The 16,934-nt window shown below is 46.2% G+C and overlaps 1 protein-coding gene across 1 annotated transcript; it reads left to right on the forward strand.

Moving 5' to 3' along the window:
- Positions 1 to 527: 527 nt before the first annotated feature.
- Positions 528 to 16,597, forward strand: MAPDA (N6-Methyl-AMP deaminase). The gene is made up of 10 exons (XM_084816731.1): positions 528 to 619; positions 4,601 to 4,731; positions 6,334 to 6,394; positions 7,072 to 7,159; positions 7,768 to 7,849; positions 8,812 to 8,938; positions 9,405 to 9,485; positions 10,688 to 10,826; positions 12,124 to 12,224; positions 13,319 to 16,597. The coding sequence occupies exons 1-10, from the start codon at positions 554 to 556 to the stop codon at positions 13,508 to 13,510; spliced, it is 1,068 nt and encodes a 355-aa protein (XP_084672857.1). The 5' UTR covers positions 528 to 553; the 3' UTR covers positions 13,511 to 16,597.
- Positions 16,598 to 16,934: the final 337 nt, after the last annotated feature.

Raw genomic sequence — 16,934 nt, forward strand, 5'->3', positions numbered from 1 at the left:
ACGAGTCCCCTGGCCTGCAAGGAGGTCAAATCAGTCCATCCTAAAGGAAATCAACCCTGAGTGCTCACTGGAAGGACAGATACTGAAGCTGAAGCTCCAATATTTCGGCCACCTAATGCGAAGAGAAAACTCCCTGGAAAAGACCCTGATGCTGGGAAAGACTGAAGGCAAAAGGAGGAGGGGTCGGCAGAGGATGAGGTGGCTAGATAGCATCACGGATGCAATGAATATGGACTTGAGCACGCTCCGGGAGAGAGCGCAGGACAGGAAGGCCTGGCGTGCTACGGTCCATGGGGCCACGAAGAGTCGGACACGATTGAACGACTGAACAACAACTCGGCCATGCCCACGATTGCGCTGCGGGGCTCTTCCCGCAGCCGGCTTGGAAATGGGAGGCGGCGCCGGGAGGCCCGTGGCGAGGCAGGCCTGCGTCACGCGGGGCGCAAACGCGCAATGGGGGCAGCCGGGCGCGAGCGGCGGCGAGGCGTCTCCTCCCTTCCTTCCTTCCTTCCGGGCGGGCTCTCTCCGGACCGGGAGGGAGGGAGGCTCGGTGATGGCGGCGAAGACCGCGGCAGGGGCCGAGCCGGCGCGCCGCTTTTACCAGCGGCTCCCCAAAGTGGTGAGGCTTGCGCCGCGCTCTGCTCTCCGGCCAGCCGCGCCTTGGTGGGTGGCGCCTGGGCTTACCCGCCTTCTCCCCGGCGCGGGACAGGAAAAACTCCCTCGCCCGCCCGTCCGTCCGCCCCCTCCCTTTGCTCCCGGGCTGCCCCAGCCGAGGAGCGGAACCCCCCGAGGGCTGGCGGGATGGGTGCCCTTCCCAAGCCGCTGCTAGTCGGGTCTCCCTGGTCTCCCCGGAGTTAGCACGCGCGCACAACAAAACTGGCCGACCCTGGGTATGGTTACTCGGAAGTAAGCCCCACGGGGGGACTTCTCTCCCTGGGAAGTATGCATAGGGCTGCACACACATTCTGTGTTTATTTAGAATCCGTTTTTCACCTTGAATAAAATCCCCAAAGCGAATAATGACAGTAATATAAAATAATACTTAAAGCAGCAAAATCATACAGAGCAGCAGGTTTAGATGCTAAAAATCTAAATGCACAGACACCATCAAACCAGCTCCAGCTATTTTTAAATAGTGGATTAAAACCATTCAGTGTACATTTAAAAAACAAAACAGTGGATTAAGACTATCCAAATATATACGTGTGTGTGTGTGTGTGGGCGCGCGCGCGCGCACACACACATATAAAACCTCTCCACCCGCTCAAATCCCAGCCCAACCCTACACATGTTTACTAAGAAGTCAGTCTTTCTCCCAGGTATTTGTACATTGATCGATTGATCGTATTTTTAGAAAAAAAGTTAGGGCTGCTGTCTCACAAAGCAATGTGCAAGCATACCTCTTCAGGTGTCCTTCCTATGTGGTAGGAACACAGGAGGAGAGGAGTGTGCTCTAGCCACCCATTGTCGCATTTGTCACACAGTCCTCCGTTGGGGGCTCTCCACACAATTAAGAACCCTGATTTGCTTCGTCACACACAGACACTACTAGATTACATCATCCTTTCATATATTCCCTAGCCATCCAAAAGACCTGCAGAAGATCTAACCATGAGTGCCTATGGAAACGCATCATTTGTAGTTCCCCTAACAAAAGATGCACTCAGACAACTTTGCCTAGGCTATTAAGGGAGTCACCAGCAACACTTCTGGCTCTGTTAAATCTCTCCTGTCCAGACTTTCAGTCTCACAACAAGATGTTGTAAACCAGGCATGGGCAGACTTCAGGCTTGCTCCAAATAGTGGAGGTGGAGGTAGGGGATGAAGCCAGGTGCAAAAAAGTTGGCTTGGGGCAGAACTAATTACCTGCTGCAGCCCATGAGCTATACATTGGGATGCCCTGCATATAAGTACAACTCTACATCTGGTTCACTCCAGAGCCAACGTTTTAATAGCCTACAAACCTTTTTGTTGTTGCTGTTAAACAATTGGGAGGCAGGAACACTTGCTAATTACTGCAAAATCATCCAAGTGATCTCCTAGTAGATCTGTATTGATGTTCTGTCTGCCCATGTTGTAAGCCAGCCCTCCCCAATCTGGTACCCTCCAGATGTGCTGGACTACTGGCTGGGCAATTCTGGGAGTTGTAGTCCAACACATCTGGAGGGCACCAGGTTGGGGAAGGTTGTTGTAAGCCATTCCTGGGCAGGGATGGCGTCGCATCTCCACAGCCCGTAGCATATTGCTGGCTCCATATAAAGGTTAAAAAGTATGGGTAGCAATGATATAAGTCATCCTGATCTAATACTGTCTCAGAATGGCCATAAAAGTCCATTAAAATGGTAGCAGATTCTTTTCAGAAGGGTATTTGCTTTTAAAACCTCTGCTCCTGTTCCCTGGTTTGCGAGCTACTTTGAAGCAAACTGCTCAGCTGCTGGTAGACCCTATCAGACAGCTAGGGCTGCAGCCTGCAGGAGAAACAAGCTGGAACAACAGCAGCCAGATGATAAGGGTCAGAAATGGGGCCCCAAAGGCTTGAGATGGGTTCGCACAGACCGCTCAGATGTAGAAATAATGGGGGCTGCTGCGTTGGTCCCACACGGACTTTCAGCCATCGTCCCCTTTGTGCTGTGCACCCAGCAACTTCCTTACATTGGTGATTCCCCAAATTATGTACCAGGAGAGACCTGCTGCTGTGATGCAAGAAATAATTACCCAGCTAAACCAAGGAGCGTACTGTGATCTCTCTGCATACTTCATTGTTCTAGCACCTTCTCCTCTTTCCAGTCAGGTTTCTCTGGGGGCAGATCGCCCATTCACATCACTGAATCAAGCAAGATTGGGTCATTGAGGGCATAATCCTATGCATGTTTAAACAGAGAAAAGGCCTACAACTCCCAGCATTCCCCAGCCAGCACTGCTGTGCTGGCTGGGGAATGCTGGGAGTTGTAGGCCTTTTCTCTGTCTAAACATGCATAGGATTGCGCCCTGAGTCACTTCCAATGTGGAGACACAGTTGAATTACAAACTGTTAAAAACATAAGACGAGTCCTGCAGATTCAGACTGTCTAAGCTGGTCTTTCCCCTATGAGGAAAGTTTATAACCCCTGGGATTGTTTAGCTTGGAGAAAAGGCGAGGGAGGGGAGACATGACAGAGGTGCACACAATTATGCATGGCATGGAGAAAGAGGATAAGGAGACTTTTTCTCCCTGTCTCATCATACTAGAACCCAGTGGGGTCATGCCATGAAGCTGATTGTTGGGAGATTCAGGACAGATCAGAGGAAGTCCTTCTTCCCACAGCACAGAGTTAAACTGTGGGATTTGCTACCAAAGGATGTCGTGATGGCCACCAATTTGGATCGCTTTAAAAGGGGGTTGGACAAATTCCTGGAGGAGAAGGCTACCAATGGCTACTAGTCCTGATGGCCATGTGCTACCTCCAGTATCAGAGGCAGTGAGCCTGTGTACACCAGTTGCTGGGGAACATGGGCAGGGGGGTGCTGTTGCACTCATGTCCTGCTTGTGGGTTTCCTGTGTGCAGCTGGTCGACCACTGTGTGAACGGAATGCTGGACTAGATGGATCCCTGGTTTGATCCAGCAGGGCTCTTCTTTTGAAGGCTATTTTAGTAATCTGGCATGGAACATAGTAGCTACTGATGGAATTCCCCCCCTACCCCACATCCTCCATGAATTTGTCTAATCCCACTCTAACCCCACCTTAAAGCCATCGAAGCTTGTAGCCATCAACATGTCCTGGAACTGGCAGCGAATTCCATGCATGATTTACACATGCTGTGAAAAAGTCATTTATTTTTATCTGGCACGAATCTACTGCTAATCAGTTTTATTGGACCTGCGTTCTAGTATTATGAGAGAGAGGGAGAGAGAGAGAGAGAGGAAAACGTCTCTCAATCCACTTCTCCCACATTGTGCTTTATTTTACACAGCTTGATCAGGTTCCCCTCTCAAGGCAGGGAGTGGGAGGCAAACCACACATGAGCTTAAATGCATCTCTCTTAAGTGACCTGGACCTTTTTAGAAATGCAAATTGCAGGCACAGGGCGACCCATCACTTTTCGAACTGTAAGGTGGGGGCGGGGAAGAGGAAGGCTATCTTTTCCCCCACCCCCTTGCAGCCGTCCCAACAAAAATCTTTGCCCAGCTGCCATCTGCATCAGGAGGGAAGCCTGTTGGTGCTAAACAGAAAAGTTCCAAATGCTTCAGCCCAGCCTTCATCAGCCTCTGCCCAACAGGAATGATAGGAGTTCAACACATAGATGTTCAACACATCTGGAGGGCATCAGGTTAGGGAAGGCTGCTTTAGCCATTTCTCATGGGAAGGTGCTCTGCCCGCCTGATCATGATTAACCTCTCCTGTCATCTGCCATTTCCAGCTCTACAATATCTTTTTTGAGATGGAGTGACCAGAATTGTACACCATTGCCTGGGTTATATCTGCAATTAGAAATACATTCTACAGAAAGAGAGAGAACTTTTAGGAAGAGACTTCCCCCCCGCCAATTGCTTCAAATGAAACATGGGGGAGGCAGGAAATAAACCCCCCTGAACGAAACATTGATTTGCCTCTTATGTAGGAGCTGCATGCCCACTTGAATGGCTCCATCAGTTCTGATACCATGAAGAAATTGATGGCTCAGAAACCAGATCTTGAGATCAGTAATGGAATGACTATGATTGACAAGGGGAAGAAAAGAAATCTGGAAGAGTGAGTACCCCCACTCTGCTGTGAGCCGCAATTTTTGGTGGAAGGGCAGATTATATTAGCATTTGTACACTGCCTTATTTGTTAAAAAGCCATCAAAGTGGTGTGCAACAATTTAAAACAATAAAACTTTCAGGTTTTTTTTTTTAAATTAAAGGCCTTTTCTGCAGTGGCCCCACACCTCTGGAATAAGTTGCCACTGGGGGTCTGCCAGGCCCCAATATTGCTGGCTTTTAGGAAGGCTCTGAAAACGCAGATGCTGTTGCACTCATGTCCTCCTTGTGGGTTTCCCTTGGGCAGCTGGTTGGCCACTGTGTGAACAGAACGCTGGAGGAGATGGACCCTTGGTCTGATCCAGGCTAGCTGTTTTTATGTTCTTGCTACTTTACTCTGGCCTTCCCCTGGTTATGTTTTATCAGACTGGATAAAGCTTCAGTTCTGTGCTGTAGTTTTGTTTTATGCTAGTGTTTGTTGTTTTCCAGAATGTTTGCCGCTGCTGCTGTTTTTAGTACTGCATCGATTTTTACTGTTGCATGCTGCCTTGGGAGGGCTTTTGCCCTCAAAGGCAGCCAAGAAATATTTTAAATAAATAAATAACCTCTTAATTTGCAGACCTTAAAGCAGGGGTGGGGAACACATTTGTGTGTGTGGGGGAGAGAACTCCCACCTGGCCCTCTGCAGGCCAGATGGAGTCAGGGTATGTGACCAGTCCCCAGGCATCATCCAGTCCCCAGTTGGCACTTCAGCTTGGGACTGGCTTTGCTGCACACAGGCTTTCCCCAGCTGGTTGAGGCGCCTTTGCCTGCACCGTGCCTTTCCCCGTCGGGCAAAGAGGCGAAGTGGAGGCTGGTGGCTCTGATGTAAGTGGGGCAGTGAATCCGCTCCAGGTTTCAGTCAGAACTCTAAAGGCCCTATCCAAGGTGCACCTTGGATAGTTCCTTTAGATTTCTGACTGGTTCTGGTTGAAACGCAGAGTGGATCTACCACCCCACTGACATCGGAGCCACCAGCCTCCACTGGGCCCTGGCCAAGGCGCATGACCCAATGAGGGCTGCGCATGCTCAGTGAGTACAGATGGAGGTGGATGGAAAACCAGGTGGAAGAGAGAATGGAATAGCGTATTCTAAACAGGAGCATGCCATCCTGCAACAAGTTCTTGCAGGGCGCAGTTGTTCATGGAAATGCCTTTTTTGTAAACGTTTAATGTAGGAGAAGAAGGTGCATGTGGGGAGCAGGAAATGTGGCAACTGATTTGAAATCAAGGTAATCTAGTGGAAGAAGCTGAAAAGGCTAATATTGAGGGGTATGTTGCTGTGTTCTTTACTTTTATGAATGAACTGAACATGGCTTTATTGTGTACAAAGGCCTTTGCAACATCTCATTGCATAAAATGGACTATCAGGCATTATAATTTGCATTGCAATGTTCAGAAAATTGACCATGGTTAAAATCAAGATTAAAATAGCAAAATTAAAAATCCATATCCGCAGTAATAGTAAATCGTGTCAATCAGTTCAGTTCAATCAATAACAGATTGTTTTTAAATGCACACATAATTTCTTAGCATTTTCATGCAATTGTCTTTTCAACCATTGGTTGGCGCAGATGTTTTCAGATGTTTCAGATCATCCATCAGGTTACCAGTAGGACTGAAGACATATTAATGGTAAGTTAAGCTTAGTGTAATGGGCTCTGGTGAACACAGCGCTCAGAGTATTAGCCTTTTGCTATGGGCTAGTAAAGATGAAAAGCCTTCAGTCATTGGCTGATTGGTTATTTTGCATTGTTTATTATTATGTTTCTGTATTGCCCTTCCTTTTAAGGAGCTCAAGAGTGGTGTACACAGACATCTCCCTGCTTCCATTTTTTTTCCTTGCAACAAGATAGGTTAGGCTGAGTGAGAGTCAATACTGTAAGGTCACTCAGTAAGTTTCATGGCTGCTCATGTTTCTGAGGGGCCTTGGGCAAAACAGCCTCAGTGGGCCCCTCCCTCAGTGAGTTTACTTTTTTACCACCATCGTCACCAGCCGCTGTTGCTCCCCCTCCTCTTTCTCATCATGGCTACCACAGAAAACCAGGGAGGAAGCAGGCTGTGGCATCTCCTGCTCCTCTTTTTCTCCACTACTGTTGTCTGAGCCGGAGTGAGAGGCAGGTGAAGAAGCTGGTTGCAATGGTGAAGAAGAGGAAGTCCAGGGGGCTGTGGTTAGACACCCCCTGCTAGGGTGTGGGGCCTTGGCAGGTGCCCAAATATGCCTACCCTTGACGCCAAGGTGTTGTGCTTTGAAAAAACGTCACTGTACTCTCCAAGAATCCTTTTGGTACAAAATACCACTATAATTTCAGGTAACCAAAGACGTTGTTCGGGAATTTGCCGCTGACGGAGTCAAGTATCTGGAGCTAAGGAGCACACCCAGAGAAGAGCAGGCCACTGGTAACCAATTATTCTGCCTTTTAAAAAAGAATTGCCTGCTGCCTCCCCTGCCCCCTGGGCATCCCCATTTCCCAAATCCTCCTCTCCAAGAAGCGTTGCTTCCCCCCATCCCCAAGTAGAACCTTGAGGAAGGGGGGATCCAGGATTTGGAGTAGTGAAACATTGAAATGCAACCCCCCTCTCCCAGTCCAAAGACCTACCCTTCCCAGTCCGAAGTTCAATCATGGCTGTCCTCCCTTATTTGATTATTGTTTACTAGCGAACGGACCTGGCTTGAAAAACACCCGGTGTAGGTCTGTGTTCAGTGATATTTGGATTTGGGTATAGCCACAGTCCGCTGATCCTGATCCATACTGGAAAGCAAAACCACTGGCTGCACGCGTGTGTGTGTGTGTGTGCGCGTGTGCGCGTGCACTTCAGCTTTCCCCAGCTTGGTGCCCTCCAGATGTTTTGGACTTCAACTCCCATCAGACCCAGCCAGAATGATCAATGGTCAAGAATGCTGGGAGTTGTAGTCCAAAAAATATTTGGAGGGCACCAGGTTGGGGAAGACTGGTGTACTTTATACTTGAAATGAATACAGATGTAGTCCATGTGTTTTTTCATAGGTATGACCAAAACAACATACGTGGAAGCTGTACTTGAGGGTATAAGACAATGCAAAGAAGAGGAATTGGATATAGATGTTAGGTAAGTTGTAAGCCAGAGAAAATCCACTGATTTGTAGGGCTGGATTCCCAGTGAAAGATTCCCAGGGCTTGTCGAGCGCTCTTGCTCTTTCCCCAGCCTCTTCTGCAAGAGTAGCCTCACAGAGCTACCTGCGTTCACTTTAGCAGGAAAACAGGTTTACCTCCACTCCCAACATCACAAACCTCATTTGTGCACTTAACAATTTTGATTCAAAACTTATAGTGAAAATATTCAGGCTGTAGTTCTCAAAGCGGTTATCCCAAATTATTCTTGTTTAAATTTAAATGAATTAGAATGAGATTACTCCAGAGTAAATGGTGTGAGGAGTGCAGCCGTCATAGACTTATGGGAGAGACTGTAGCTTGGTGACTGAGTATGTGCTTTCTGTGCAGAATGACCCAGGTTTGATCACTGGAATCTCTAATTAAAAGGATCAGGTAGCAGATGATGGAAAACACCCTTCTCTGCTTGAGGGCCACTGCCAGCCTGCGTAAGAACATAAGAAGAGCCCTGCTGGATCAGACCAAGGGTCCATCTAGTCCAGCATTCTGTTTACACAGTGGCCAACCAGTTGCATGTAGGAAACCCACAAGCAGGACATGAGTGCAACAACACCCTCCCACCCATGTTCCCCAGCAACTGGTGTACATAGGCCTACTGCCTCTGATACTTAAGGTAGCATAGAGACATCAGGACTAGTACCAATGACAGCCTTCTCCTCCATGTATTTGTCCAATGTCCTTTTGAAGCCATCCAAATTGGTGGCCATCACTACATCTTGTGGTAGCGAATCCCATAGTTTAACTGTGCTCTGTGTGAAGAAGTATTTCCTTTTAGAAGTACTTCCTGTGTAGACAGTCCTGGGTTCGATAGGGAAATAGCCTGACCTGGTATGAGGCTGCTTCTAACTACATCTTTTGCACTATTGGTTTTGCTGGCCATTGCTTTTATTTATATTCTAGATTTCTAATATCAGTGGATAGAAGAGGGGGGCCGACAGTTGCCAAGGAAACAGTTAAGCTGGCTGAAGACTTCCGGCTTTCCACCGATGGAGTGGTTGTAGGCCTTGACTTTAGTGGAAATCCTACGGTAACCCTTCTTTAACACATGCACACATTGGGGCTGTCCACACAACATGCTAACCCACACTCAGTGGTTGAGTGTCGGTTGTTTGTTGAACCATGGGTTAGCGTGATGTCTGAACCCAGGACATATTCTACAGGGTGACTTGTTAACCATGCGGTGTGGCTTATTTTTCTCAAACAAGCCACCTTGAGAACCCATGGCTTGTTGTTGGACTGTTCGGGGTGGTTAACAAGCCACATTGCATGATTAACAAACCACCCTGAGAAAAATGTCCTGGATTCAGACAAAACGCTAACCCATGGTTCAAAAATCAACCGGCATTCAACCACTGAGTGTGCGTTAGTGTGTTGTGCGAACCAAGTCACAGAGTCACCAAAACTATTATGTGTCTTTTTCAGGTTCTAAGTATTCTTTATTCACCTTTCTGTTTTTTACAAAGCTCAATTTGTGTTTCATGTTTGCTTTCAAGGCAGGACATGGCAAAGACTTTTTGGAGCCTCTTTTGGAAGCCAAAAAAGCAGGTCTGATGTTGTCGTTGCATCTTTCAGAGGTAACTTTTTGAAGTTTCAGAGGTTTACAGTGGGAACAGTCACTGTAGGGGTAATAAGGCGAGGTTTAAATACCATGTTTTTTAAAAATGAGCTGCTTAGGGTCCTGTGCAGTCAGCATCGCTTTTAAACCAGGTTGCCCTTTCCTATGTGCACAGCATGGGCATGCCAGCATCACCTAATCCTGCATGAGTAGGCCACTGTTATCCAATTAAAACATGATTGCTTCTCACATGGGAATCCTGCATGGGTAAAGGTTTTTATGGTTTCTTTCTTTCTTTTTTTTAACACATCTGGTGTCATCAGTACCCCAAATTATTCATTGTGTTGTTTCCCCAGACATTCATATTTCATTCTTCAAGCTTGCAGCTTGAAACAGCAAATTGGAGTACCTGTCCATGAGTAAATCTACTTGCAGTTAGGCACACCACCCTGCCTTTTTAGGGTGGACATTTTGTCTCTTGCGTTCTTTGTTCCTCATTATTCCTCTGCAAATGAAGATGAGGGACAAATAAAGCATAGCAGAAGAGGCATTTAATGTACTCTTCTGTTATACCTTTAACCAAGAGAAGATGGATTATAATGTTTTTTCAGGGTGTCTGTGTCAAATTACATGTTACATTAAATATGTTATCATATTTAACATGTCTGTCTCTTCTTCTTCTTTTTTTTAAGGTAGCCACAGAAGCAAACCTAATCAGGATAGGGACTGCGGTGCATGGGGAGGGTGTTTAGCCCTTTCCCCCCATGCTGCTGTCTCACTGAAAATCCCCCCGACCCCAAATTGCTCTGGGAAATAGTAGTTTTGTGATGGTGAATAGCACTTTTGTTGGATCTTGGCATGCGGGGGCGGGGGAGTAAATGTTGTTGATCTGTTTCATTTTAATTATTTTCTGCTGTTTTTATAGATGTGCTCTTTGAGATTATTTTAATGTCTAACTAAATGTTTATACATTTATAAGCGATGTTTTATGGTGTTCTAATATTTTATTGTAAGCCTCCCTGATAATGTTTTTGAGGGGCAGAGTATAAATCTAAATGAGTGATTCATAAATAAATAAATACGTTAACATAAATAACGGTCCCTGTGGTCCTGAATTGCCCCCCACCCCTTTCTTCTTTAAAACAACCAATACCAGGCACGTTAAATGTGACCCTGCATTTAACACAGTGTGTAGTTTGGCCTGACGTGTCGTGTTTTTAGATTCCAAACCGGGAAGAGGAAACCAGGCTCTTCCTGGGCCTGCCACCTGACAGAATCGGACATGGCACATTTCTTCATTCTTCATCACCAGCCTCGCAGGACCTTGTACAGCTTGTTAAGCGAAACCACATACCTCTCGGTAAGAAAAGAGCTTGAATAAAAGCTCGGTGACCATAGTTTTCACCTGTCCTCTGCTGTTGTGGCCTCTGAAAGCCACAAGCCCTCGATCCTTGCTGCCATGACAACCACTACGGTTGCAGCTACTATGCCTCAGGCCTACTCAGGGCCTGTTCTTGGTGAGAAGAGGGAAATAAGATGGCAGCTACTGGCTGAGCATCCTTGGTTCTCGTTTTCCTCCATCTTTCTTTGTCATGGAATTTGGATCAGACATACGCAGTCTCAAGATTCACAACGGGAAGCACTGATTTGAGAGCACGTGCCTGTGAAAACCGACCCCGTGTCAAACAAGTTTCATGTTGGATTAAAAGGAAAAAAAAATTAGTTCGACCCTTTCCTCTTTCATGTAGGGGCGATTTTCACATGGAAGCATTTTCAAACCAGTGCTTCCCCACATGAAACATGAGGTGGACTAGTTATGTGGTGTCTCACATCTCACTGCCACCACCATCTCATGTTAAGCCCACACAGATGACCAAACAGCTCTCAGTCTTCCTTCCCAGGCTAGCATCTGTATCATCCAGCAAAATGGTAGGGAGAATTTGAGCATTCATCAAGTGCCCATGTGTGGTAAAATAGTTAATTGTATGGGCTTGTTGTCCTTCAGACATCCAAGAAGGTTCTGAGGGAGACAGGATTTGAACCAGGGGTGTTGAACCTCTTTCATCCTGAGGGCTGGATTCCATTCCGGAGAAGCTCTCGGGGGCCACTTTCTAGTGGTGAGTGGAGCTGAAAGCAAAATGGGTGAGGCCAGAAATACCAGCATCTTTGAACTTAAAGCTCTTATTGCAACTAAACCTTAGGAGAGGCATTGCAACCTTTTAGAACAGGGAGAGACTGCACACAAGCTGGGAAACTATCAATGGTGGTCAGGGGAAAGGGTGCATGGTCGTCTAGGGAACTCCAGAAGGCTGGAGTGGGGCCCCAAGTTTGAGGTTCTGCCAATGGAGGCTGGTGGCTCCGATCTCAGTTGTGCGGTGAATCTACTCTGGGTTTCAGTCAGAATGCTACCTTGGATAGCTCCTTTAGAGCTCGGACTGGTTATGACTGAAACCCAGAGCGGATTCACTACCCTACTGACATCGGAGCCACCAGCCTCCAATGGGTTCATCACCCCTGGTTTAGACCTTGATTTTTTGGTTTGAAGATCAGGACAAAATGGTTCCTTTTCCTGAGCTGTTTTGTGGCAAAGGAGTTGGATGGCCTGCTCACATCCACTCCCGATTCCCTCTGATACAAACTTCTGTTTGCTTCCTCAGAACTCTGCCTGACGTCAAACCTCAAGGGTCAGACAGTGCCTTCGAGCAACCAGCACCATTTCGGGTTTTGGTACAATATGGGCCATCCCACCGTGCTTTGTGTAAGGCAGTTCTTATTTTCTGGGCGCAAAGACCCGGGGGTGGAACCTCTTTCCAAAAACAATATGGAGACGTCATTCAGATTTAGCCTGGCTTCTCTGTCATAAGAATACAAGCATGGCTGTATTGGACCAAGGGGCATATTCCTTCTTCTCACAGTAGCCAACTAGATATTTCCAGGGAGACCATAAGCTGGGCATGAAGGCATCTGCCTCTCCTGTTATTTCCAGCAGCTGTTATTCACAGGTATACTGCCCCTGCACATGGAGGATTTATCTACCTGTCATGATTAAGGATGTTTGGATTTTGTTAAATCCGTTCTCTCTGTGTTTCATGGATGGTCAGGCGTCCTTCATTCGTTCATTGATGGAATCAGATTTTTGGTACGGTAATTTTGTTTGTTTGCAAATGTGGATATGCACTAATGCACATTTGCACAAATGTGCATTTATGCCAGTGCACACTTCCACAAGTGTGCATTTGTGCAAATCCCTCCCAAAAGTTAAAAAACGGCCGCAAATCCACAGAATCTGTGTTACTTGGAAAAAACGATCTGTTGCAGAACCTGCATGTTGGATTTATAAAAATCCGAAATAATTTGAATCTGTTATGGATTTCTCCGACATTGCTATTCATGATTAATAGCTGTTGGTAGACCCACCTTAAGAATACAAGGATAGCCTTTCTGGATCAGATCAAGGGGTCCATTTAATTCAGCATCCTGTTTCCCACAGTGGCTAATGAGATGCCTCTAGCAAGCCCATAAGCAGGAGACGAGCAGCTCTCCCTGGTATTCAGTGATATAAGGTTCCGTATAGTGACTAGTGCCAATGAGAAGTGCCGTTGATAGATTACTACCGTTACACACGCAGTTCCTCTTTAGGGCGCAATCCTATGCACGTTTGGACAGAAAAAAGCTTACAACTCCCAGCATGCCCCAGCCAGCTGTGAAATGTTCTTTGAAAATAGGAAGTTTGAAAACCTCTGGACAGAAGACAGCTGTTGGTTGGGGAAGTATTCTGTGATGCAGTCTTATTTTAGTGTTCAAAGCAGAAAGAATTAACACTTACCGTTTCACAATTTGTTCTGCCACTAGACTGACGATAAAGGCGTTTTTGCAACTGACCTGTCTCGGGAGTACCAGCTGGTTGCGGACACATTTCAGCTCTCCAAAGTGCAGATATGGGACCTCTCCTATGATGCCATCAACCACATTTTTGCTTCCAGCCATACGAAAAGAAAGCTTAAGGAACGGTGGCATGAACTGAAACTATCTCTGCTAGGGTAGCTATATCAAAACCCCAACAAGTGGCACAGACATTATGTGGTTGATGTAGAGCAGGTGTATGCAGAAGGTATATCGGGATCTACCTGTTAGATTTCTGGGTGATTTGCAGTAGATCAGCAAGGATCTCCAACTCCCAATGGCTTAACATTTGCAAAAAAACACGCTTTTCCCCTCCTAAATTAGGCTGCTAAAATCAAGAAACCTTGGGGGGAAACGGGAGTAGATGAGTGTGCAAAAGGATGTGTGTGAGAGAGTTCAAGTTCTAGTACTGACAAAGAATTGCTGAGCTCTGCATATGCTCAGTGGCACCTCAATTCTCTGCCTACCTTTCTGAACCACTAGTTTGCATCTGGCTCCAGTTGGTGGAGCTCAAGTTTCAAATGCAAAATAAAGCAGTTCCCGCAAGCCCAAAGTCTGCCCACCCCTGAGGGAGAGAGTGTTTTCTAACTCGTTTGTAAATTCAGCAGAATCAATTGGTAAAGCTTTTCTTCCAGTTCAGCCTGCACATGGGAGAGAGTGTCTATTTGAATGGCTCCTGTTGTAAAAAAACAAAACAAAACCCCTCAAGCCCCCCTCTCGCATGTAGTAAACTAGCATGTCATGGCAAAAGCTCAGCTGAGCCTTTTGCCCTGACATATTTGATTTCTCTGTGCCGAGGAGTTGTTTTTTTTTTTAATGAGGGAATCATTCAAAATTGCAAACCGTTCTGACACGCCATCTAAAATGGTATTGCCCGGGAAAAGCTTTAGTGCTTAAATGTATGGAATGTGTAAACCAGCCTCTAATTGTTCCACACTTTGAATTGTTGCATTCAGCATCTCATCAAGTGGGTGAGGCAGTTTTTGCCATGGCGTTTTACATGTTGCACGGTGGGTAGGTTGAAACTGGAGACAAATCACACAATCGAGTAACGGGGACAGTCTAAAACATTTTAATACCTGAGGGAGGAAAGCCAAATTGCAAACCACCCTCCTATCTGAGCCACTAATTCACATGGGTCACAATTCATTGGAAAGTTCTCTTAAGCGAGCCACATAGAAATGAGTGGGAGTTCCACAAAAACTCTTACACTTTTTCACAGTTCCTGGTAATTTCAACATGGCTTGTAAAAGAATGTTTCTCAGTGGATCATCATCTCCCATGTTCAGATATGTAGGCAGTGTCCCTTTTCCTCTTCAGGAGACCCAAAATGCCTCAGGTAAGCCCAGCTAAAATTAGATTATGGGCGTAATGTAGCATAGTATCATGCATCTGACAAAGTGTATATATAAACTGCAGTAACAAGATCTCTAGGGAAACAACCCTGGAACGATCTCTGGAACAACCTTCCCCAACCTGGTACCCTCCAGATGTTTTAGACTACAGAACCCAGCATTCCTGACCATTGGCCATGCTGGCTGGAGCTGATAGGGGTTGTAGTCCAAAACATCTGGAGGGCATCCGGTTCTGGGAAGGCAGCTTTGGGCAGACAAGGAGAGTCAGTGTTCAAGCAATGTTGTTTTAGTCAGTTATGTGGAAGCGTTGTGTTTATCCAAGCCTAGTGTGGCGGTCTAAAAATCTACCCAGGTAGAGGATGTACATTGTAAATGTCTGGAATGTGCCTTCACGCTGCCTTCGGCATACTCCTCTAGATAGAGTCTCTCTAGTGTTGTAGAAAAACACATTCCAAATTCCATCAGAGAAATGACGTATGGTATGCATTTAACGGTAACTGGAAAGTCTCATCTGTTCTCTTTGGTTTTCATGAAGGACCCGTTAGCTTCACAAGGCTGATAGAAAAACAAAACCACGTCACATCTGAGACTAAGTGCAGATTGTTCAGCTGAGTAGCAATGAGATTTGCTTGGAGTGACATGCTATTGTTTGCAGGTGTAGAAACACAGTATATTCCCGTTTGATGACTTACCTGTGTGATTGAGACACCACACACATGACAACACAGGAGTTCCAGGAAGGGCTCTCCAGATGTTTTGAACTACCACTCCCGTAATGCCTTACCATTGGCTGTGATGCTTGAGGCTGATGGGAGTTGTCATCCAAAATATCTGGGGGTGGGGAAAGAGATTTCCTACCCCTGATTTAGACCCTCACTGTGGGTGCTTCCACAGTAAGTGTTTAGTGTGGAATTCCTATGCTTCATTCACTCACTTTTTCATGGGGCATCCACACAATGCCTTCAGCCAATAATTGTCATCCTGTATTTTTCTAGGGTCCATCCATCCTTTCTCAGACCACAGAAAGCCTGATTTTTAAAAGAAAAACATAAGAGAAGTACCATCTCCACAGGTGTAGAGGCCTTTAGCGGTACTTTTCCATCTTTGGAAAGGGTGGGGTTTTGACATGGACAGACTTAGCAGGAAAGCCTTTGCATTCTACACCATTTTATGAGCCTGTTTTTTAATCTACCTTTTACTTAACATTAACACTGTACTGTCATAATGTTGATTTTTTAAAATGATTTTTAAAAACTCCTTTCCAGTCACTACCATTAACCATATTGGTGATATGGTGGTGACCAGAAGGTATTTTAAAAAAATGGCAAAAATTAGGATTATCGTATTATACTGACATAGCAGTGTAACACTATATTGCAAAAATTAACATTATAGGAGCTGAGGAACTTTATGTCAGGGTGGACACTGAGCCCATAGAATCCCAGAGTAGTTCTGATTCTGAGGAAGAGCAGTTGCTCCTGGGAGAGGAGTGCACTCCTCTTTCCCAGGACCAACAGCTGACGGAGATTCCTCCCACCAGCATTCCTAGTTTAGTTAGCAGTCCAGGGAGTGACCAAGCACAGATAGCAGACTTAGTGGATGCGCAACGCAGACGCAGAGAGCGGTGCCAGATGGAGGGCGCGGAAAGGAGGCGAAGTGCCAGGTTGGCACGCAAACAACGGCTGCGCCCAGAGGCTCCAAGGGAAAAGGGGAGGGACTCTCCCTAGTCCTTAAGTTCAGGGGTCTGCCAGTAATTCCCTTTCAAACAGGGACCAACTGTTCCAATTTAGGGCATAGGTACTGTGCTGCTCAGATCTAGTTGCAATCGGTATAGTTGTTAAGTTGTAAAAGAAGAATAAAGCTTTGAAAGGAATTCCTTTGTCTGTGTCTGGACTTGGCTACTGGTTTAGACTGAGAGAGACCTCCAAGGAGCCCTCGACACTTTATGACGAAGGTGAAAGAAGAAAGTGCAAAAGCTGGGTTGCAGCTAAACCTAAAAAAAACCAAGATTATGGCAACCAGCTTGATTGATAACTGGCAAATAGAGGGAGAATACGTGGAGGCAGTGACAGACTTTGTATTTCTAGGCTCAGATTACTGCAAATGCTGACTGCAGCCAGGAAATCAGAAGACGTTTACTTCTTGGGAGGAGAGCAATGACAAATCTTGATAAAATAGTTAAGAGCATAGACATCACACTGACAACAAAG

This window comes from Heloderma suspectum, chromosome 11, assembly GCF_057233095.1.
Source record: "Heloderma suspectum isolate Gila_16-S chromosome 11, 16-S_ref, whole genome shotgun sequence".
Classification (NCBI taxonomy): domain Eukaryota; kingdom Metazoa; phylum Chordata; class Lepidosauria; order Squamata; family Helodermatidae; genus Heloderma; species Heloderma suspectum.

Coding starts and splice junctions, on each gene's coding strand:
- MAPDA (XM_084816731.1), top strand. CDS start 554: ATGGCGGCGAAGACCGCGGCAGGGGCCGAGCCGGCGCGCCGCTTTTAC. Junction 7,850..8,811: donor GAATTGGATATAGATGTTAG/GTAAGTTGTAAG, acceptor TTTATATTCTAG/ATTTCTAATATCAGTGGATA. Junction 9,486..10,687: donor TGTCGTTGCATCTTTCAGAG/GTAACTTTTTGA, acceptor TCGTGTTTTTAG/ATTCCAAACCGGGAAGAGGA.